Source organism: Capricornis sumatraensis, chromosome 10 (genome assembly GCF_032405125.1).
Source record: "Capricornis sumatraensis isolate serow.1 chromosome 10, serow.2, whole genome shotgun sequence".
Lineage (NCBI taxonomy): Eukaryota > Metazoa > Chordata > Mammalia > Artiodactyla > Bovidae > Capricornis > Capricornis sumatraensis.
The window spans coordinates 35,489,180-35,512,121 of record NC_091078.1 but is presented as its reverse complement, the minus strand read 5'-3'; the positions used below and the strand labels follow the sequence as shown (position 1 = coordinate 35,512,121).

The window sequence follows — 22,942 nt, the reverse complement described above, 5'->3', positions numbered from 1 at the left end:
GGAGTTGCTCATTCTGGGCTGACGTGTGGCTGGAGCTTCTTTTGGTCTTAGTGTGGCAGTGGAGAGCTTTCCTTTCTCATGCACTATGTAAGATGAAGTAGGCTACTCTGTTGAATATATGTGCATCTTTCCTTTCCTGGGCAAGAGATAAAATGGGGAGTGGAATAACCTCTGAGATGGAAACAGATAAGACATTTTTAACAAAAAGTTTACCTAGGAGTGATTGTATGCTTTTGTGTTTGAGACTGAAATTGCACACCAGGCAGGTTTCTTCTCTGACAGAGTTGGTGTCAGAGGACAGGCGCAAAATCGATAGAACCACAGACTTTTACCCCAGAGGGTGTGAGAGAATGTGACTCGACCAGTCATGAATCCACATCAGTGTGACACGTTTCTCTAATTATTCCTCACACTCTTCCCTGAATTGATTGATTAAAACCATCCCTGGAAAGATCTGTTTTAAAGATCTTAAAGTAAGAGCTGGGGTTCAAGAAATCATGTCCCTCCCCACCCAGTCAGTGGCTTGTTCTCTGTTCACACATGGGAAGTGAGCCTGTGTGCAGAGTGTTTAGGAGTGTCTGTGTTTAGTTTGCTGGTTTAACTTCCATCACTGCCATGTTTCTTAGAAAATGTGGTGTTGCCCTTAAATTATGCGTATAAACCAGCAGTAGGTAGTTCACCTGGAACCAGGCCTAAATTTGGTGTGTCCTGGGCTTTCAAAGGATACTAATGACTGATGTCCTGGGTGTGGTTTGTTTTCTGCAGCATTTGATGAACTTGTTGAAGCATACAAAGAGCAGGCCAAAGGGCTTCTGGATGGTGGAGTGGATATCTTACTCATTGAAACTATTTTCGATACCGCCAATGCCAAGGTGAGTTAAAGGAGGAAAAGGGGGCTGAGCTGGGGTGCCGGCTGGGGTGCTTCCCCTCATGAAGTGAGGAAATACAACATATTATTATTTTATATAAAGAACTTTTAAATTATGAAACTGATATTTTCATGTATAGCTACTGTATGTGCATGGATGCATAGGTCAGACATACATGCATGATTCTAAAATTCAGAGTAAATGTATGCAGTAAAAAGGAAATATCCTCCCTGCCCTCGTTCTGTGGGGATCTAGCCGTCTTCCCGAGGGACAACTGCTGTTACTGGTGTGGAGGCCCTATGGAGATTCCATTCAGAGAAAAGTATGCGTGTGAGTGTGCATATGTGCTTGTATTCCATACATATGTACAAAGGTATGTGGTGTGTGGAATAAAAAGTAAAAAATGAAATAAAAATAAATAAATAAAATAAGTAAAATAAAAAACTCCTCATACATACATTTTTGACAGTGTCTCTGAGTATAAATTTCTACATGTGAAATTGCTGCGTTAAAGAGTCTGGGCACTGTTACTTTTGATCTTCACCCTCCAGGATTGGACTCATTTATCCTCCAGTCCGCGAGCAGTCCACAGGAATGCTGGCTGCTTTCACCACACCCTCTCTATTGAACTTTTTGATCTTTTCCACTCTAGTAGGTGAAAAATACTACCTTACTCTAGTTTTTAGGTATGCAGTATCTCTGTCTGTGGGTTCTGATGTGGAAGAGCTTTGGGCATTAGAGGAACTTCGTTTCTGGTCTTGGAACTTAAGAAAACATGGACAGTACAGATTAACACAGCGTTCGTGTCTTTACAGCCCATTCTAGCTCATATTCTTTTTTACAGTGACATACACTGTTGGTTCATGTACCTACCTTGTTTATGTGAGGCTGTAAAAGTAGAGGCTTCATATTTACCTCTTTTTAGTTTTGATTGAGAGAAGGAAGAAAAAGAGTAGCTCTTCAGCTCTTCCTCGGGGGAAATATTAGTTCATGGGTGGACTTCCAGTCATCGTTTGTTTTGTTGTAATATGTACAGTGGAAGCACAAGCTGGAATCAAGATTGCCAGGAGAAATATCAATAACCTCAGATATGCAGATAACACCACCCTTATGGCAGAAAGTGAAGAGGAACTAAAGAGCCTCTTGATGAAAGTGAAAGAGGATCATGGAAAAGTTGGCTTAAAGCTCAACATTCAGAAAACGAAGATCATGGCATCTGGTCGCATCACTTCATGGCAAATAGATGGGGAAGCAGTGGCTGACTTTATTTTGGGGGGCTCCAAAATCACTGCAGATGGTGATTTCAGCCATGAAATTAAAAGATGCTTACTCCTTGGAAGGAAAGTTATGACCAACCTAGACAGCATATTAAAAAGCAGAGACATTACTTTGTCAACAAAGGTCTGTCTAGTCAAGGCTATGGTTTTTCCAGTGGTCATGTATGGATGTGAGAGTTGGACTATAAAGCTGAGTGCCGAAGAATTGATGCTTTTGAACTGTGGTGTTGGAGAAGACTCTTGAGAGTCCCGTGGACTGCAAGGAGATCCAACCAGTCCATCCTAAAGGAGATCAGTCCTGGGTGTTCTTTGTAAGGACTGATGTTGAAGCTGAAACTCCAATATTTTGGCCACCTGATGCAAAGAGCTGACTCATTTGAAAAGACCCTGACGCTGGGAAACATTGAGGGCAGGAGGAGACAGAGGATGAGATGGTTGGATGACATCACTGACTCAATGGACATGGGTTTGGGTAAACTCCGGGAGTTGGTGATGGACAGGAAGGCCTGGTGTGCTGCAGTTCATGGGGTCACAAAGAGTCGGACATGACTGAGCAACTGAACTGAATATGTACAGTGTTACCTTGAGAAAGGGGTGTGGGTTTTGTATGTCACATGGAGAACTTGTTTCTCCTCCCCGGAGAGCATGATATGTATCTTATCTGAAGAGGCCTTGGTAAAAGAAACATTCTTATCAGCCTGTTAGACTGTGACCTTTGACATAGTCTCTCAGTAACAAAGATGTCCTTTTTCTCCCTGGCAGGCAGCCTTGTTTGCAGTCCAAAAACTTTTTGAAGAGGAGTATGTTCCCCGGCCTGTCTTTGTAAGTTCTAAAGTATTTGGTATTTGCATGATGAAGTTTTTTTGTGTGTTTTTTTTATATGATCATTTTGAGGGTGGGGTTTTAGTTTTCCTGATAGAACTTTTGAGAGTATTGATCATCTTTTAGGAACCAACTATTTTAACTTCCTCTGTTTACCTCCCTCCTACCACCACTTCAGACCAATAGCAGTCTTATCTGCAGAAATGTGAAGACAATGAATCTAGAGGTGGTTGGTGAAAGGCAGGTCCCCCAGAGTCAAAGGCTGACTGTCTCTAGGGCCCAAGGAGGGACGGACTTGAAGCTGACCATGGAGCATCCACCACCAGAGACAGCAGACTGCCAGTTCACTGAGGCACTAGGCAGGCCCACACTGCTTGCTGAGAATAGATCAGAACCCACAAGCGTTGTTAGACGAATCAGATGTTGAACAGCAAGAGACCAGGATAACCTTAAATATCTGTGGAAAGTCCTTTCCCATGGGACTGGTGGGGTGAAGCCTAAAGCTTTTTTGGGCACTGCTTTTGCCTCCCTGACTTTCCCTTTTCTCAGCTTCTTTGGCTTTCCAACCTCTCCCCTGGACACTCATCTGTTTCCAACCATGGTTAAACAGTTTGCCTTAAAGTTGGAGTGCTACAGTTCTCTTTGAAGTTTTTTTGTTTTTTAAAAGCTTCTTAATTTTGCTTTGTTTTTGAGACTGTATTCTTAACTCTGTGTGGTTGACTGAGTTTACTTTTTCAATTCAGATTTCAGGGACAATTGTTGATAAAAGTGGGCGAACTCTCTCTGGCCAGACTGGGGAGGCGTTTGTCATCAGCGTGTCCCATGCAGACCCACTCTGGTGAGTGATCATTCTTTCCCGCCTCCATTCCTTTTGGGGTTCATCTCTTCTGATGACGACAGCCTGGGACCTGGGCATGAATTGCTTCTTCATATTCCCATGGTATCACTTATGTGAAATATTGACTTTGCTTGAGGTACATTCTGACTGCCCTGAGGACGTCCGAAGACCACAGCCTAAATGAATCAATTTGAGTTACTGGGAGATTTCTTATGCTCCTTCAACAAGCCAGAGAGTTGCCTTTTTGTCTGTGAATGTTCCCCTTATAGTTTAAGACTGCCTTGGCCCAGTAAAAACACTTTAAATCTATTATCAGCACTTAAAAACAACAAGGTTTTTTCACTCCCTGCTTGTGTAGCAACCAGAAACAGCCTAGCTTGGAATAAGGTGAAGCAGCCTAATTTGGAATACAGTAGGAATTCTAAAACTTAGGTTTTTATCTTTAGAATTAACATGGCCAAAAAAAAAAAGAATTAACATGGCCAGGACTTTCCTGGTGGTCCAATGGCTAAGACTCTGCACTTCCAATGCAAGGGGCCTGGGTTCAAACCCTGGTCAGGGAACTAGATCCCACCACATGCTGCAACTCAACGTTCTCATGCTAAACCAAAGATTGAAGATCCCGAGTGTGGCAACTAAGACCCATCGCAGCCAAATAAATACATAAATATTTTAAAAAATTAACATGGCTTTTACATTGTATTTTAAGATCTCTCTATATTTTTCTGATCAAAATGGTGATGAGATGGAAGCTCCTAGAGTATACAGTTTCCTCCTGTGCCTTGTCCATGCGTGTACTACTTCTGCCTGGAGGCTGTGCCTGCCCTGCATTCTCACCCCGACACGTGAGCCTTTCAGTCCATCCCTAGGGTCCTCTCCAGGGACCCTGCCCTCTCTTACCAGCCCAGGGCAATGTTCTTCTCAGAGTGCTCTGTGAGCTTTTATTATAGTGTTGGCCATAAAATAAGAGTCGTAGACATTTATTGGGAGTTTGCTGTGTGCCAGGCTCAGTTCTAAGTGCTTTATGCTCTGTTAATTTTGGCAACAACACCTTGAGGTAGCTGTTTGCTCTTCAGATCTTTTGTTTATTTTTTGAGTTGGGTAGTTTTCTTATTGTTGAGTTTTAAGAATAAAAAAAACCTTTGAATACCATATAGGTGTTTTACAAATATTTGCTCCCAGCCTATGGCTTATCTACTCATGCTCTTAAAGTCTGCTCATTCATTGGACAGAAGTTTTTAATTTTAGTGAAGTCCAGCTTATCAATTTATTTTTCTTTCATGGAACCTGCTTTTGGTGCTGTATCTAAAACTCATTGCCAAACCCAATCTTTATATACATATTTTTATCTTTAATAGTTTTGCAATTTACAGTTAATTGTGTTGCATTAATTGTATGAAAGATGTAAGATCTGTGTCTAGATTAAGTTTTTCAAATGCGAATGTCCAGTTGTTCCAGCACTATTTCTTGAAAAGATAATCCTTTCTCCATTGGATTGCTTTTGCTTCTTTGTCAAAGGTCAGTTGATTCTGTTCCTAGATTGTATTCTTCTGCGTTGCTCTGTGCTCTCATCAATACCAGAGATTCCTTTGGCTTTTTAATGCATCTTGAAGTCAGGTAGTATCAGTCCTTCTTTGATCTTTGTTCTTCTCCTCCAAGAGTTGTATTAGCAATTCTGGGTCGTTTACTTCTTCATGTAAACTTTAGGATCGGTTCATTGATATTCACAAATAACTTGCTGGATTTTAATTGATGTGTGTGAATGTATATAAAATTGGGAAAAACTGAGGTCTTAAGTATAATAAATCTTCCTGTTCGTGAACTTAGGATATATCTCCATTTATTTAGATCTTCCCTGATTTCTTTCATCAGAGTTTTGAAGTTATACACAAGTATTTCATTTGTTTTGGTGCCATTGTAAATAGTGTATGTTTCGTATTTCAAATTTCAATTGCTCATTGCTACTGTTTAGGTAAACAGTTAACTTTTGTATATGAACCTTGTACTTTACAGTTTGGGTTCAAAGAGCGTTTTAGATGATTCTTTGGAATAGTAATAGTCTTACCTGTGAACAAAGACAAATTTGTTTCTTCCTTTCCAGTCTGCATACCTTTTATTTTCCATTTTCTCTTAATGCCCTCTTTGGACTCCCAGCATGACATTTAGCAGGAGGTGAAAGAAGTCATCCTTACCTTGTTCCAGATCTTGTGGGAGAAACATTTAATTCTATATCACTAAATAGATGTGCTTTGTCCAATGTGAGAAGTTTTCTTCTGTTCCTAGTAAACTAGGAGTTTTTATCACAAATGGGAGTTGTGAATTTGTTAAATAAATTTTTTATTGTGGAATAATTTCAGATTTGCAGAAAAGTGGCACACATGGTACAGAGAGTTCCTGTACGCTCTTCAGCTATTTTTTTTAATCTAGTTTTTTCTAATGTGACATCTTACATTACCTGTGATACTTTCAGCAAAACTAAAAGCATATTACTGTTATTTAAACTCCACACTTTATTCAGGTTTCAAGTTTTTCCACACTGTTCTTTTTCTGTTCCAGGTTCTAATCTAGTATATCACGTTGCACTAAGAAATCATAATAAAAGGAAAAAAGTAAAATATGAAAAAAATAAAAGATGACATAGTCCCAGTCACTTCGTAATTAATTCTTCAATTCCTGAAGGCCTTGGCTGCTCCCTCTGAGAGTGGCTTTGGAGGGGTTTTAGCAGCTCTGCTTTGTTCTGTTTTGAGTCCGCAGTAAGTTTGATTTGCAAAACACAGAGCTCCTTGGTTACAAGTAAACCCACTTAATTTATAAGAGGACAAATTCTAAGTCCAAGGTCACATTGCAAGTCAGTTGGAGCAAGGGCCAAGTCTTAGTCTTCTAGACTCCCAAAGTGGCTTCCATATACCACTAATATTCCATCTACCTGCAAGATTTTCCTTTTTCTTTCTCTTGAGTATTGTTTTCCAGTCAGTGTTTATTAGCGGTGGTAATTTGCAGACATTTTTGTTTCATGGTATACCAGTGATGAAACTGTGAACTTATTTTTTTATTTATAGTCTGGATCCTTAAGCTGTAAGATCATCTAATGTTGGAGACATGGGCAGAAATGTTTAGTGCTGCAGGGAACATCAGTGAGGTGGCTTTGACTGGAACTGAACTAAATGTGCTTCAAATCAAGAGATTTATTATCTGCTTGGTTTTAAATATACTCCTTTCCTCATCATAACTTTGTATATGTATAAATATTTAGAATAAAAGAGGGTGCTTCTGATCTCTTCTTTTTGTTTTTTCAGCATTGGATTAAATTGTGCTCTGGGTGCAGCTGAAATGAGACCTTTTATTGAAACAATTGGAAAATGTACAACAGCTTATGTTCTCTGTTATCCCAATGCAGGTATGTGTTTCAGGGGAGTCACACATAGGAGAATCCAGATACACAAGACCTGGGTAGACAGGGAAACAGATCTGGATTAAAAGAGTTTGTTTCGTAGATCTTAGGATATAGTCAGCTTTTAATAGGAATTTTTTAAATGAAGAAACTTGAGTCTGGACAACTGTTTCCCTCTAGATATGAAAGAACAGTTTGGCTTAGCCTGAAAGTGTCAGAAGTGGACAGAGCTTGGGGGAATGAAGACTCATTGCTTAACTGACCAGAGTCTTGGAATTGGTGACAGTGCTTGCCATGTGGGCATGGCCAAAGTGATGGGCGCAAAGACCCTGTGTGAGAGCCCTCTTTGTTCCACTGTATCAACAAACGAGCAGATAAAGAACCTGTTACTTTTCCTCTTTTTAAGTTAGGACTTCAAATTTATGGTATATAAAAATTCCTAAGATAAATGTAGACAATTTTTAAGCTGTCCATTTAATATTGATAATCCATCCTGGGTTAACCAGATTTCCTGGTGTATATTTTTGAGCATTAGGAGTAAGATAACTAGAAGTGGATAATAAATGAAACAGGAAATTGGGTGATTAGATGCTGAAGTCTTATGTGGGAAAACTTACTTGAAAGGGGATGGGTTGTGTTTTGGTTGTTTTTAATTGCATGCCTGGTGCTTGATAGTTCAAAGGATGTGTGGTACTCCCTTACACCTTACCCCCTGGCAGCTAGGTGACTAGAATTAATTTTCTTTATAGGAAGGGGAGGGCTAGAGGTAGAGGAATTCTGTCCCATGTAGTAGTGATGCTTTTCTTTGAAATCGAAAAGAAATAATGGATATTTATTTTCTGCTGTGATTTTGTTGTTGTTTGATATGTTGTCTCTGTACGTATTATGTTTAATATTAAGAATTTTTATTTTTTTTAAGTAATCTTGCTTTAATTATAAATAAAAAGTTTTCTAGCCTTTTAACCTAAAGCCTTTACAAATACTATGTCTGTTTGTGAAAATAATTTCCAGTAATGGTTGAAATATGCTTTCTTAGGTCTTCCCAATACCTTCGGTGACTATGATGAAACTCCCCATATGATGGCCACGCACGTGAAGGTCACGAATCCGGTTTCACTTGGTTTTTAAGAGATAAAGAAATGGACTTTTTGATTTAGAATAGTTAGACGTAGACTTTACCTCTAAAGAAAAGCCAGTGTGTATATAAGAAATAAAAGCTTTTGATGAATGAATATGATGGAGGGAGAGAAAGGGGCTTCATGTCAGCATCCCTCTCATAGTGGAAACAAGTGGATTCCCAGTGAGAGCCAACCCAAACTAACTGAAACTCATCCTCTGAGCCCTCCCAAGTGGTCTTCTCCACCCACCAAACTGCTAGGTGGAGTTAACATCTCTTTGCTCCCCACTGTCATCTCCCCTGCTCTCCTTCTCTCCATATACCTTCCATCTTTGAAGTCCTGGTTCACAAAGCCATATTGCCCACAACTCCTCCTTATTTCTAACCCCTGGGTCTCTTTTTCCTCATTCCTTGGATTTTTAGCTTCTGGCTTATTGACATTGTCTCCTAAAGTATTTCTGACTTAATTCTTATGATTTCAATACCTTATGTAGATGTTCTTTCCAGTATTGTCACTTGTCAGTTCCTTGAGTTCCTCTTTCAAGTTATCTTGTCCTTCAGACCAGCTGTGGTTAAACTCCCGACCCACATTATGCATTATGTAACCTCTATCACTTGCGGTCATTGGAGTACTTGAAATGTGGTTGTTGTGACTGAGGGATTGAATTTTTGATTTTTTCAACTTTTGAATTTAAATTTAAATACTAATAACTTAGATGTTATTGGAAAATGCATTATTCAGTTCACATTCATTCTGCTCAGCATATGGGTAAAACAAATTTTCGTTATGATCAGATAGACAGATGCCTCAATGCATTTCATCTGAACTCTTCCCTGCTTTTAACCTTGTATCTGAGTCTTGTGAAGGCTTTATATCTAGAGTCAAATATGTTTAGCTCTCTTTTAAGTGTAAAATTAGTTATTCAGGAAATGTGGATGGTGGTGAACTTAGAATTGATGCTGAATTGATGGTGGTGAACTTAGAATTCTGATAAGTTTTCTGAAACTTTCCTTTTCTAAATGCAGGATTTTGCTGTTGATGGCTTGGTCAACATAGTTGGCGGATGCTGTGGTACGACACCAGATCATATCAGGTGATAATCACTTCTAAGTGTTTAATTTTTTGTTATGGGATGAATTGTGTCCCCCTCAAAATTCATAGATCAAAGCCCTAATCCCCAGTTCTGAATGTGACAGTAATTAGAGGTAGGGTGGTTAAGCAGGTAATTGAGGTAAAATGAGGTCATGTGAATAGATCATGATCCAGTGTGTGGCTGGTGAGGGCACAGACACACACAGGAGGGGCCCCTGTGCAAGCGCAGGGAGAAGAGGGCCAGTGAGAAGCCAAGGGGAGGAAGCCAGCCCTCCTGACACCGTGACCTGAGACTCCTAGCCTCCAAAACATTGAGAAACCTTGCTGTTTAAACTCCTCAGCCTGTGGTATTTAATTATGGCAGTCCTAGCAAACTAGGATACTTTAATTTTTATAAAGTACAAAAATAATAAAATGAAATCTCATGTGCCTAAGACATAATTTTCAGCATTTTGCTATTCTTATTTTATCTATTCTCTAACTTCTTTTTCCCCCTTAGATGATTATAAGCAAATCCTAGCTATCTTAACACTGTACCTTTAAATATCTGATTAATATTCCAATGTTCACTTCCAATGCTCAAGGAAGGACAGCTCATATGTGGAGGAATACCTGCCTCCACTAGATTCTTTCATGGACAGAAAAGACAGTAAGCGGCAAGCACCTTGAGGTCAAGAAGAGTATCTTCACCTCGCCTGGCACCTCGCTTAACCCACGTTGTTGAGGGTTAAGGAAGGGAGTGTGAGACAGGACATGGTGAAGGGTGTGGTTAAGTCCCTGCAGTTTCATGATTAATCCTCTTATAAAGAGTATTGGAATTGAAAGTTGAGGACTGTTTCTGTTTTTATTTTTTTCCCTAAAGTGACTGATGATCATATTTTGAGCCAGTCACCTGACTGTTCTGCGTCTGTTTCATACCTATACAATGTTCACTGTGTGAATTGCCTAATGTTGTACTGCTTTTGTTGACCTCTCTGATAGATTCTATTAAGAGTCTATAATTTTTTAAACATCTTTTAAATACTATCTGAAAGCTATTAATAGTTGAGGATAGCTTATCTATGGATCTCTTTTTGTTTTTAAGGTTATTGCCTCCTTTATAGGGCTTCCCTTGTGGCTCAGTTGGTAAAGACTCTGCCTGCAAGGCGGGAAATCTGGGTTCAAACCCTGGGTTGGGAAGATCCCCTGGAAAAGGGAAAGACTACTCCCCACTCCAGTATTCTGGCCTGGAGAATTCCATGCACTGTATAGTCCATGGGGTCACAAAGAGTCGGACATGACTGAGCGACTTTCACGTTCACTTTCCTCCTTCATAAAAAGAGTTGCTTCAAAAATTGCTGTGTGTGTGTGTTTATCTATCTCTGTATATATATATTTGCTGCTTTTATTTTGTCATTCACATATTAATTTGGGGAGCTGTAGTGAATGGTTCATACTGGTCCTGATCAATTTAGCAGAGCAGGCAGATTTTTCAAGGCTAATCAGAGACATATTTCACTGAAGCTGAGAAGGTTCCAAAGAGTATGAATAACTAAAACAAATTTCCAGGAGTGGTTATTTTGGATTTTTAGTGATGTCTTACTCTGAATCCTCTCTACTGTGTGTGTGTATGTGCTTAAAAAAAATACCTAAAGGATTTAATTTCCTTTGCTCTAGGCATCTCCTCTCTTTACTCTTCCTTCTCAACAATGAAGCCTTTTTTTTCTTTTAAATTACTGTGTGGATTAAGGACATCTTCGGGTTGGGAAGGGGTGGGGGAGATTTGCTGTGTGCATTTGTGTAAACTCTCATATCTGTAGGTGCACGTTTGTAGGTTCACGTCTGTGAGCATAGAAACTGGTCTGGTCCATACACAGCAGACGGGACAGATACAGAAATGTGAAATAGTATAGATTCATTTTCTGCATTACTGAGAAAACTAAAAAGCACAATTGCTGCTGCACATTTGGAACTAGGTATATAATTATGTTAAACAGACTTAATGTCATAGCTGGAAATCAGCTTAATTGAATTTTGTTCTGAGTTAATGGATATTGTGTTTTCTCTTTTAACTCAGAGAAATTGCTGAAGCTGTGAAAAACTGTAAGCCTAGAGTTCCACCTGCCAGTGTTTTTGAAGGGCATATGCTACTGTCTGGTAAGTCGTAAAGATGTGATTTTTTTATAATTTCAGAAATCGTTTGTAGATTAAGTTTGTATGTTTAGTCTACATGGTAGTGATGTTTAGGCCAAGGAACTTGTTTATTAGGTCAAAGAAGACTATGTATTTTTCTTGGCACTTAAATTAGTTCTGGCAAAGAACCCATTGTGTTTTTTAGGGATGGGAGCAGGAAGATACTTCAGGGATATGTGAAGGAAGGCACAGATAGTGCCCTTGGTCAGAGTTATTGTGCACTGCTTTGAAAATGTACATGGGCCACAGCCTAACAATTTTAATTGTCAGATTTGCTGCTAGTTGCTAAAAAATCTAGCCCAGGCTCAAGGTTTTTTAATGATGGTAGTCTCTTCCTAGAAAATTTTATGTGCTTCTAAAATATTATTGTCCTGCTCTTATGTTGAGTATGTGTTCAGGACTTTACAAAGAGTTGTAATATGTATTATTCTGTTTTGTTCTCAACAGCCCTGTGTGGTAGGCAGCTTCCCTTTTTCAGAATAAGCTTTAGTGTTCAAAAGAGTGTTGGTAAAATAGGTTATCATGCCAACTATTAGAAAAAAGGCTTTAAATTTTATATTTTTCCCACAAGACTTTAATGTTGTATTCTTAGAAAATATCTTTAAGCAGAAAGGAAAATGTGTATACAGTTTCTTAGAGAACCTACAGATAGCGCGCATGAGGAATTATGCCCCCTAACTGAGAATTCAACATTTCTCTAAACTGATGTATTTTTGTTCCATATGTTCTCCTAAGAAAAGTGAAATGAAGTACAAGTTACAGTAAAAGTAGTATCTACTTTTTTCACTCAGAACATACTGCATAGAATTAATCCCAGTGAGTGAGATGAAGTTGAGTTAAAAATATACCTCTTCAGTCTACCCTTTTTTTTCCTTTTTATTCTCCAGAAGATAGGATAAAATTAGAAGAAGAGGGATTTGTGATTTATGATACACCCCCTACCCAGAAAAAGGGCTTTCATCAGAGAGAGGTGTGGTGGAATAGTTTATTTCATCCTTAGATCTTACTTCGGCCAAAGTGTTAGTTGTTCAGTCATGCCCAGCTCTTTGCGACTCTGTGGATTGTGGCCTATCAGGCTCTTCTGTCCACGGAATTCTCTAGGCAAGAGTACCAGAGTGGGTTGCCACTCCCCTTCTAGGGGATCTTCCCGATCCAGGGATCAAACCTGGGTTTCCCATATTGTAGGCAGATTGTTTACCATCTGAACCACTTCAGCCAAGGACTAAGTTAAAATGGTTAACCTTTGCCACAGTCGAAATAGGAGATAACCATTTAGTTATGATTTTTAAAAAGAGTTTATATATGTAAGAATGAAAGAATTCTTTCTTCTGATTTGAATTTCATGTGCTATTTCTAAATTGTTTTAAGAAAACACCTTTAATCAGATTTTAGAAGGAACATCAAACATACTCTTTTTAATTGTTCTTTTATAAATTGCAGGCTTGAGAATAAATATAGTTTTTCTGTCAGATGCTTCACAGTCATAATAAATCAGAAGTGCTTTGTGTGAAATACTTTTAGAGCAATGCAGCAGGGCCTCTCCAGCATTTAAATGTTGGCAGCCTGCTTGTGTGCCCTGGGAACTCCAGGTTCTCACTAAAGATCAGGGATGCTCTGAGGCTGGCATGGGGAATGAGGCCGTGAGGATGGTACCAATGAAGAAGGAAATCACAGGCCCAAACTGGGAAGTGATAGTCTTCCAAGTCAGGGAACAAAAGCCATTTGGTAAGCTCAAGCCTCTAGACAAGTCCCCTGGGGTGTTGAGTAAAATGGCTGTACAGGGCTTGCATCCCAGGGGTGACTGTCCCCAGAGCCTGCCTGTGACGATCTAGCAAGGCTTCTGCTCCTAAAACTGTAAATATTAAGAGTAGAACAAAAACAGTGAAAGGTCATTTCCTCTGGTAGTACTTTATATTGCATGTTGCTTTTTTCCTCAGTGTAACATATCCACAGTAATTATCTGATATTTGCCCCTAAATCAGCCTTTAACAGGGAGATGTGATTGTCCCTTGACAAATAAGGAAGGAGGAGCAAAAAGCCTAAGTGGCTCGCCCAGGGTCAGCTGTCTGCCAGCGTTCAGCCCGAGTCCTTCCTCGTGACCCTGTCTGGGCTTGCTGATTATTGGTTCTTGGCCTCTGGATCAAAGAGATGAGATAAATTCTAAATACACTGTTGGTAGGATTAAGAAAGCTTACTCCATCTGGCTTCGAGCCAATGTCTGAAGGGACAGCTGAGGAGCATTCCTTTAGATTCTAACCTCATGGTTTTTGCCCCAGACTCTTGGTTACATAAGAATATGATGATAATTTTGCTTTGTTACTCAGAGCTGGTTATGATTCAGCTCTTTAGAGAAATTTGCAATTTCCAACCCTGAAATATTTCTTCCTTTGAGAGTTCTGGTGGTAAACATAGAGACTTGTCCTGTGTTTAAATATCCATAGGGGAAAAGGCCATGCCAAGCTAGTCAGATGGGATGTGGCATAGAAACTTCTTTTCTATCTCATGACGACATTTGTTTTCTGTCTCTTGTCGTTACATGTATTTTCAGAAAATTTTCAAAATACTTCTCCTTTTAAGGTCTAGAGCCCTTCAGGATTGGACCATACACCAACTTTGTTAACATTGGAGAGCGCTGTAACGTTGCAGGATCCAGGAGGTTTGCTAAACTCATCATGGCAGGAAATTATGAAGTGAGCATCATTAATAAGTCCCTTGAGTCATCCGCCATGTATTTTGGCTAAGACAGCATCCAAACAAAGCTGCTCTGCCTTTGATAGCATTGTTAGCAGAGCTGCTAGACAGTGTGAGAATGGTAAAGGGTGTTTGCAGCTGGCCGGGCCGGTGGGAGGATGAGGCTTCGAAAAATCAAAGGTGCTCTTGTTGATATTTGTCAAAAAAATGCACTCGAGGTATGAAATGGGATGAGATGGGAGAGACCCAGGTTCTAGCTGTTTCTATTAATTGTGAAATTTTAGAAGTTTGAAGATACTGTTCATTTCAGCTTCTCACAAATCCTTTAAAAAACGGAAAGCCAAGACAATTCCTATTTATATTCTCATGACCACATCAGATACTGACCAGCATGGTATTATTGATTCTATTCACTGTAAACTACAATAAACAAGCAAACACAAAGAATAGGCCCTGCCTTGAAAAGTTTTGCCCTAGTGTTCTTAAACTTGATCACTCTATGAATGAGCAGAATTTAATCCAGAGAGAGCCCATCATGGACAGACTTCTTTTTTCTTATGCAAATATGAAGTTGAAACATGGAGGAATCTGATCTGGGCTTTAATGATTTTATTTTTTTCATTAACCTTCTCTCATTTGAAGATTTTAAAAACCTTTAGATTTTCCAGCAACCAGTATCAAAGTAGACTTGGTTTTAGTCACAGAGAAAGTGAAGTGTGCATTTATCATCCTTTATGAACGTGTTAATGAGTGCTCTGTGATGTCCCATGGAGGTCTGCTCTGCGGGTATTTCAGTTATATGGTTCCTGACGGTTCCCATCTGTCCTCTTCCCTTCATCCCTGCTACTACTCAGCCAGCACGTCCTGCTGCTATGGTCTCCCCAAGTTTAGAAGCTTTCATGAGGTGGCTTTTTTTGCACATGGGATTCAACCCAAACTCCCTAGGCCATCATCCAGTTCTCTCCAGTTAGGCACCAACCTGCCTTCTGTCCTGATCTGTCATCTGAATGTTCCAGGAGGCTTTCTTCTGCCTCCAGGCCTTCATTCATGTCTACTCTTATGAAATCCCTGTGACCGTTCATGGTGGTATAGAGTTCTGCAGTGGCGGTGTTCTCTTTATGTTTTGATAATTAAAACCATTCTGTGGTGTCCTTTTCAGTCTCAGATTTGATAGATTTGCTACTGAGAGCAGACAGCGTTTTAGGAAGAAGCAGGCAAGTGGGAGTGGTATCTGTCATCTCATCAGGTCTTACTACATGCCTGTCACTGTGCTCAGCGCTTTGTGGCATTATTTACTTCATCTTTTCAGACCTGTGAGAGAGGTGTTGTTCTCATCCCCATTTTACAGATGTCCAGCTGGAGGCTTGGCGGAGGTTAAACCACTCGCCTGTTGTTTCACAGCAAGTGAATGTTAGACCCCAAGTCCTCCAAGCCCATTCCCTTCACCGCTCTGCTGTCTCAGTGGGGATGGGGCTGGGAAGTAGGAAGTGTGTGGGGAGGAATGACTCCTCGCTGGATTCCAGTTCCCCTATTTAGTGCTCCCTCAAGGTTCTCTGGTTACGGAATGAGCACTGACCTGAGAGAAGGTCCCGTCCAGTCTGTTCACTCAACGTGTACATCTTTAAACAAGTCACTTCATTCATCCCTTGGAGCCTGTGTGGGAAGTTGGACCCCTGAGCTATTATTCTGTCACTCTTCTGATATAGAAAGGTCAGGCATTGGCGGCTCTGTTGTGTGTCTTTTGTCCTCTGGTCTAAACAGGTCACTGCTTACTGTCTCCCCTCTGCTTCCTCCAGTTTGTTTCCCAGGGGCAGCTGAAGCCACTCCCTCTCAGGTAGCTTTCTCTTTTCAGTCCTCAGAGATCTCGCCCTGCCAGGTGTTTAGGCAAGACATTTGACTCTCACATTGTATGGCAGCATCCATAGCTTCTCATATGACTGTCATATGCCCTCAACTAGATGTAAGCCCTTCAGGAACAAGGACTATGACTTATGCTTCTTTTTATTCTTTATGATATTTAATGTATTGCTGATACCAAAACATTTTTTGATTTGCTGAATCTTATTGCAACCCTTTTCCTCTGTGTAACGTTGGATCATTGTGAATGGAATTCCCTCGTAGCCTGTGCCAGAGGGTCTCATGCCTCTTCTCATGATTGCTAAAAATTTCTGTTTGATTTTCTTTGGCTAAGAAAAAATTAGGACAATATTAGAATCTACTGTTGATTTTATTCCTGCTTATTTTATTATACTATGAAACATACAACAAAGACTTAAAGTCTCTACCAATCAGTTAGAAAACTTTATTGAACATATCTGTTTTGTCTATCATTGTTCAAACAAGAATGGTAGATACATAAGACCTTTCTCAATTTTCCAAATGCTTAAAATCCGTTTCAGAGAATAAGCCCCTATTTGTGAAACCGTGAGGAAATGGTAATATCATATACCATGTGATAATGTTTATAATTGTTGCAGATGTTTAGAGGCAGCCAGTCATTGTGGAATAAGCAGTGTTTCCCAAAGTATGTTCTCTGGAACGCTGATCCTACAGGATATTCCTTAAATGATCATAAGTGGGAAATGCTGTGTATTGTATTTTGTACTTGGAGATTTACAGTGTATAATAACGTATTAATGGATTTGAAAATTCTTTTAGCATAAAAAAATTTAACTTATATTTCATGTAACTGCTGTCAGTAGCCTGCAGTGAATGCTTTGCATGATTTGGTGAATATTGAAGAGTTAGATAAGTTTTGGATGGTTTCTGTAATGGCTTTTCTTGAAGGAGGTGGGCCTTGAGCTGGGTCTTAAATAGTATAGAAAGGGAGGGGATTGTATTTGAAGCAGAGGGAACAGTATGTGTGACACAGAGGTGGAAGCGGATTTAGCTGGGTGAAGGGTGCCAGGGTTCGGGGGGAGATGTTGAGTTGGATAAGATGATGGGGCAGGTCCCCAGGACCTGGAACACCATGCCGAGGGACTGAGGTTCTTTACGGGAGGAATCAGAGCCTCTGTGGGTTCTGAGGAGTGATGAATTGTGATGGAAGAGAAGTTTAGGAAAGGTTCATCTGTGATGGTTGAGAGCAGCTCAGGGTCAGGGGGTGGGAGGGTGAGGGGCTGGCTAGCTAGCCTAGTGGAGTTAGAAGGGCCTGCCCGGGATGGTGAAGGACTACTTTTGTCAGCCTTTTCTTGGATCACCCTCTCCTGACACTGCTTCCTCTTGAATTCTTTCCTCAGGAAGCACTGAGCGTTGCCAAAATGCAGGTGGAAATGGGAGCCCAGGTGTTGGATATTAACATGGATGATGGCATGCTGGATGGTCCAAGTGCAATGACCAGATTCTGCAACTTCATTGCTTCCGAGCCTGACATTGCCAAGGTTGTACGGAGCTTCGATTCATCAAGGGGAAATTACACGTGCTGCCCTGTCGCTCATTGACTTTGTCACTTTTCCCTTGGTCTGTCATCTCCTACACTGGTGTTCTGTTGAACTGCGTGGAAAGCCCAGTGGTTTCTGATTGTTCGTTTCCTCACATAATGGCAGCCTTTCAATATAAACCAGACTTCAGAGAGAAGGATGTGACAGTAGTGCGACTATTCGCAAGGCTTCTGGAATTGGTCACAAGGATTATTGAATTTCCTCTGATGTCTGAATAGGCTAAGAACTAACTTTTCATGTCTCTGAAGGATATACTTACCTGTTCCTACCAATTATTAGTTCTGTTTCTACTGCAGACTAGGGAACTCAGATATCAGATAGTCCTTCCTTATTGCAGGAAGAATGGACCTTTTTAGGCATATCAGAGTAAGAAAAAATTATAAAACAAGATTAAATTGAGGTATTAATGTCAGCTTTTACATTTGTTCTTTAAGATGAAAGTTAATTTTTGTGTCAAGCTTTTCAGAAATTTTAGATGGGTTCTAAAAAATTAAAAATGTTCATTTCTTTACAATTGAATTTGTGATGAGGAGTGAGTTTTGACTTTTTTGTGTGTTTGTTATTCTTTTAAGGACACTTCCTAGAGCCTTAAGAGCTAGGGCTGTTATTTTTATGTTAAGCTTCAGCAAATGTTTAAGTGAGAAGTCCTGTGGTAAGCACTGAATTACATTAACCCATTCTTCATTTGTGTCTTAAAACTCTGCACTTAAAAGCCTCAAGGCTTCTCTGGGAGTAAATATTTTGAGAATTTAAGGTGAAGAGAAGCTAAATGACCTGTTTAAAATCAGAATCAGAGGGAGTGAAATGACCCCAGTGAAATGACTTCTGTGCTCTCATTCTGATATTTAGCTATGATCTTTTGAGTTACCAGTTTCTGGCCCACACATGAGGTCTCTTGTTAGACTGGAATTACTCCAAATATTTTGGTATTTAGGAACAAGAATAAGATTAAAATCCTGTCTCTGTTATTCGTATATTGTTTCCCTAAAGGAGAAAGAGGGAATAGATGAGAGTCCTTGGAAGGGGATTTGTGGTGACTTGCTGTCTTTCTATGATCGTCTTGCCTTTCTGTACTTAGGTGCCCTTGTGCATCGACTCTTCCAATTTTGCTGTGATTGAAGCCGGGTTAAAGTGCTGCCAGGGGAAGTGCATTGTTAATAGCATCAGCCTGAAGGAGGGAGAGGATGACTTCTTGGAGAAGGCCAGAAAGATTAAGAAGTTTGGAGCTGCTGTGGTGGTTATGGCTTTTGATGAAGAAGGACAGGTGAGTAATTTCTTTTGATCTGGCTTCACTGTGTTACACAGTGGCTTAAAGCAGTAGAAGAGAACTGAGCCCAAAACAGATGTGTATACTGTATGTACCATACATATGTATACACACACATGGGCATACCTTAGAGATACCATGGGTTCCATTCCAGGCCACTGCAATAAAGCAAATATCGTAGGAAAGCCAGTCACATGAATTTTTGGTTTCCTAGTACATAGAAAAATTATGTTTACACTGTACTATAGTCTATTAAGTGTGCAATAGCATTGAAAGTGTTAGTCGCTTAGTCGTGTCTGACTCTTTGCAACCCCATGGACTGTAACCCACCAGGCTCATCTGTCCATGGATTTCCCAGGCAAGAATACTGGAGTGGGTTGCCATTCCCTTCTCCAGGGGATCTTCCCAACCTAGAGATCGATTGTCTAGAAAAAAAGTACATACCTTAATTAAAAATACTTTATTGCTAAAAACTGCTATCATCTGAACCTCCAGGGAGTTATAGTAGTAGCATCAAAGATCACCACAACAAGTAGAATAATAGAAAAGAAGTTTGAAACATTGTGAGAATTACCGAAATGTGACATAGACATGAAGTGAGCAAATGCTTTTGGAAAAGTGGTATCAATAGATTTGCTTAATGCTTGGTTGCCACATACCTTCAGTTTGTAAAACAGTGCAGTGTCTATGAAGAACAATAAAACAAGGTCTGCCTCTATATATATGTATATATGTCTGTGTATATATATGTGTGTGTGTGTGTGTATACACCTATTTACATCTATCTAGATATGAAAATTTGACATATAGTAGTCTCTACATCAGTTGAAAAAGGAATTACTCAATAAATGCTGTTGAATAACTGGCTATGATTTTAGAAGAAAATAAAACTTGAGCCCAATTTCGCGCCATATACCAAAATAAAATATACATCAATTAAAGGTCTAAATTAAAAAAAAAAAGTCCAAAGAATATATGGGAAAATATTTATCTGAATTTCGGAAACCAGAAATAAAACTGATAGACCTATTTATATAAAAGTGTAAAATTTTGTATGACAAAAGGTACGGTTTTATTTGCAGCATGAGTTACAACAGTGGGTTAATACCCCTAATATGCAGAGTTTCTATAAATCAGAGAGTAAAATACCCCTATCAAGTCAGTGAAAGAATGAACAAAGAAAATGAGCAGCAATTTTTAGAAAAGAAACACAAAATAGCCAATGAATATCCTAAGTCATGCATTCGATTTTCCCTTGTAGAGTGATTTTCTTAGTTCGTAAAAGTGGAATGGCTAGGTGAAAGTGTGTGTTCATGTGACATTTTTGATATACATTGTTAAATTTTCCTTCTGAAAAGTCATCTGCTGCTGCTAGTTAAGTGTGGTAAGGCCAGTTGACATAATTTTTATTTTTTTACCAAAGGTTTGACTATGTAGATAGTTAAAGAGACATATTTTTTTATGAAAACATAAAACATATATTGTTTTATGAAAAACAAAAGCCCTAAGCCTCAAGATCCCCAGATAACTGCTTACAACTTAACTGATTCTTGTATCATTTACCTCCTCATCTTCAAATTCCAGTTCTAGTTATTATTTATTGCTGTTCTAGTGGTTAAGAACTTGACTTTTTCATCATCCTCTACCTCCTCTCTATGTATCTTTGCTTTTATCCCCCCATCCTTCCAATATAGTTAATTTCAGTTGTAACTATTTTGGGCACTCATATTAAGTAGTGTAAAAGTACTTAGAGCTGCCAGAACTTACACAGGCCTGGGAAATAGACTCTTGGAGGGCACAACAGAAGTTTGTGCACCACGACCCAGGAGAAAGGAACAGTGACCCCACAGGAGACTGTCCTGGACTTGCCTATGGGTGTCTGGGGTGGGTGCAGGAGTCTCCAGTGAAGGTGTGGGTCAGTGGTGGCCTGCTACAGGGTTGGGGGCATGGACTATAGCAGTACATGCATGGGATCTTTTGAGGGAGGTCACCATTACCTTCATTACCTCCACCCCAGGTAAATAGCAGGTAAATTTGGCCCCAGGTAAATAGCAGGGAGGGAACACAGCTCCACCCATCAACAGAAAATTAGATTAAAGATTTACTGAGCATGGCACTGCCCATCAGAACAAGACCCAGTATCCCCCTCAGTCAATCTATCCCCTCAGGAAGCTTTCATAAGCCTCTTATCCTTCTCCATCAGAGGGCAGACAGACTGAAAACCACTATCACAGAAAACTAACCAATCTAATCACATGGATCACAGCCTTGTCTAACTCAGTGAAACCATGAGCCATGCTGTGTAGGGCCACCCAAGAAGGATGGGTCATGGTGGAGAGTTCTGACAAAACTGGAGAAGGGAATGGCAAACCACTTCAGTGTTCCTGCCTTGAGAACCCCATGAACAGTATGAAAAGGCAAAAAGATATGACACTGAAAGATGAACTCCCCAGGTTGGTAGGTGCCCAATATACTACCGGAGATCAGTGGAGAAATAACTCCAGAAAGAATGAAGAGATGGAACCAAAGCAAAAACAGCACCCAGTTGTGGATGTGACTGGTGATGATAGCAAGCTCCGATGCTGTAAAGAGCAATATTGCATAGGAACTTGGAATGTGAGGTCCATAAATCAAGGTAAATTGGAAGTGATCAAACAGGAGATGGCAAGAGTGAACGTCGACATTTTAGGAATCAGTGAACTAAAGTGGACTGGGATGGGTGAATTTAAGTCAGATGACCATTATGTCTACTACTGTGGACAAGAATCCCTTAAAAGAAATGGAGTAGCCGTCATAGTCCACAAGAGTCCGAAATGCAGTACTTGGATGCAGTCCCCAAAAAGAGAATGATCTCTGTTCATTTCCAAGGCAAACCATTCAGTATCACAATAATCCAAGTCTATGCCCCAACCAGTAATGCTGAAGAAGCTGAAGTTGAACGGTTCTATGAAGACCTACAAGACATTCTAGAATTAACACTCAAAAAAGATGTCCTTTTCATTATAGGGGACTGGAATGCAAAAGTAGGAAGTCAAGAAACACCTGGAGTGACAGGCAAATTTGGTCTTGGGGTACAGAAAGAAGCAGAGCAAAGGCTAATAGAGTTCTGCCAAGAAAACACAGTGGTCATAGCAAACACGCTCTTCCAACAACACAAGAGAAGACTCTACACATGGACATTACCAGATGGTCAACACCAAAATCAGATTGGTTATATTCTTTGCAGCCAAAGATGGAGAAGCTCTATACCGTCAGCAAAAACAAGACCAGAAGCTGACTGTGGCTCAGATCATGAACTCCTTATTGCCAAATTCAGACAAATTGAAGAAAGTAGGGAAAACCACTAGACCATTCAGGTATGACCTAAATCAAATCCCCTTACGATTATACAGTGGAAGTGAGAAATAGATTTAAGGGACTAGATCTGATAGACAGAGTGCCTAATGAACTATGGACGGAGATTCATGACATTGTATAGGAGACAGGGAGCAAGACCATCCCCAAGAAAAAGAAATGCAAAAAAGCAAAATGGCTGTCTGAGGAGGCCTTACAAATAGCTGTGAAAAGAAGAGAAGCAAAAAGCAAAGGAGAAAAGAAAAGATACAAGCATTTGAATGCAGAGTTCCAAAGAATGGCAAGGAGAGATAAGAAAGCCTTCCTCAGCGATCAAGGCAAAGAAATAGAAAACAATAGAATGGGAAAGACTAGAGATCTCTTCAAGAAAAGTAGAGATACCAAAGGAACATTTCATGCACAGATGGGCTCAATAAAGGACAGAAATTGTATGGACCTAACAGAAGCAGAGGATATTAAGAAGAGGTGACAAGAATACACAGAAGAAGTATACAAAAAAGATCTTCACAACCCAGATAATCACAGTGGTATGATCATTCACCTAGCGCCAGGCATCCTGGAATGTGAAGTCAAGTGGGCCTTAGGAAACATCACTATGAACAAAACTAGTG

At 39.9% G+C, this 22,942-nt stretch overlaps 1 protein-coding gene across 1 annotated transcript in view; it reads left to right on the top strand.

The window, feature by feature from the left end:
* The window catches only part of MTR (5-methyltetrahydrofolate-homocysteine methyltransferase), a 113,427-nt gene that overhangs the window by 16,193 nt on the left and 74,292 nt on the right, over positions 1-22,942 (top strand). Inside the window, exons 5-14 of the mRNA XM_068982985.1 lie at positions 766-872; positions 2,909-2,968; positions 3,712-3,806; positions 7,103-7,203; positions 8,234-8,295; positions 9,341-9,408; positions 11,464-11,543; positions 14,157-14,269; positions 17,510-17,650; positions 18,789-18,974. Of these exons, the coding sequence (XP_068839086.1) occupies positions 766-872; positions 2,909-2,968; positions 3,712-3,806; positions 7,103-7,203; positions 8,234-8,295; positions 9,341-9,408; positions 11,464-11,543; positions 14,157-14,269; positions 17,510-17,650; positions 18,789-18,974 (1,013 nt within the window). The remainder of the gene's footprint in view (positions 1-765; positions 873-2,908; positions 2,969-3,711; positions 3,807-7,102; positions 7,204-8,233; positions 8,296-9,340; positions 9,409-11,463; positions 11,544-14,156; positions 14,270-17,509; positions 17,651-18,788; positions 18,975-22,942) is intronic.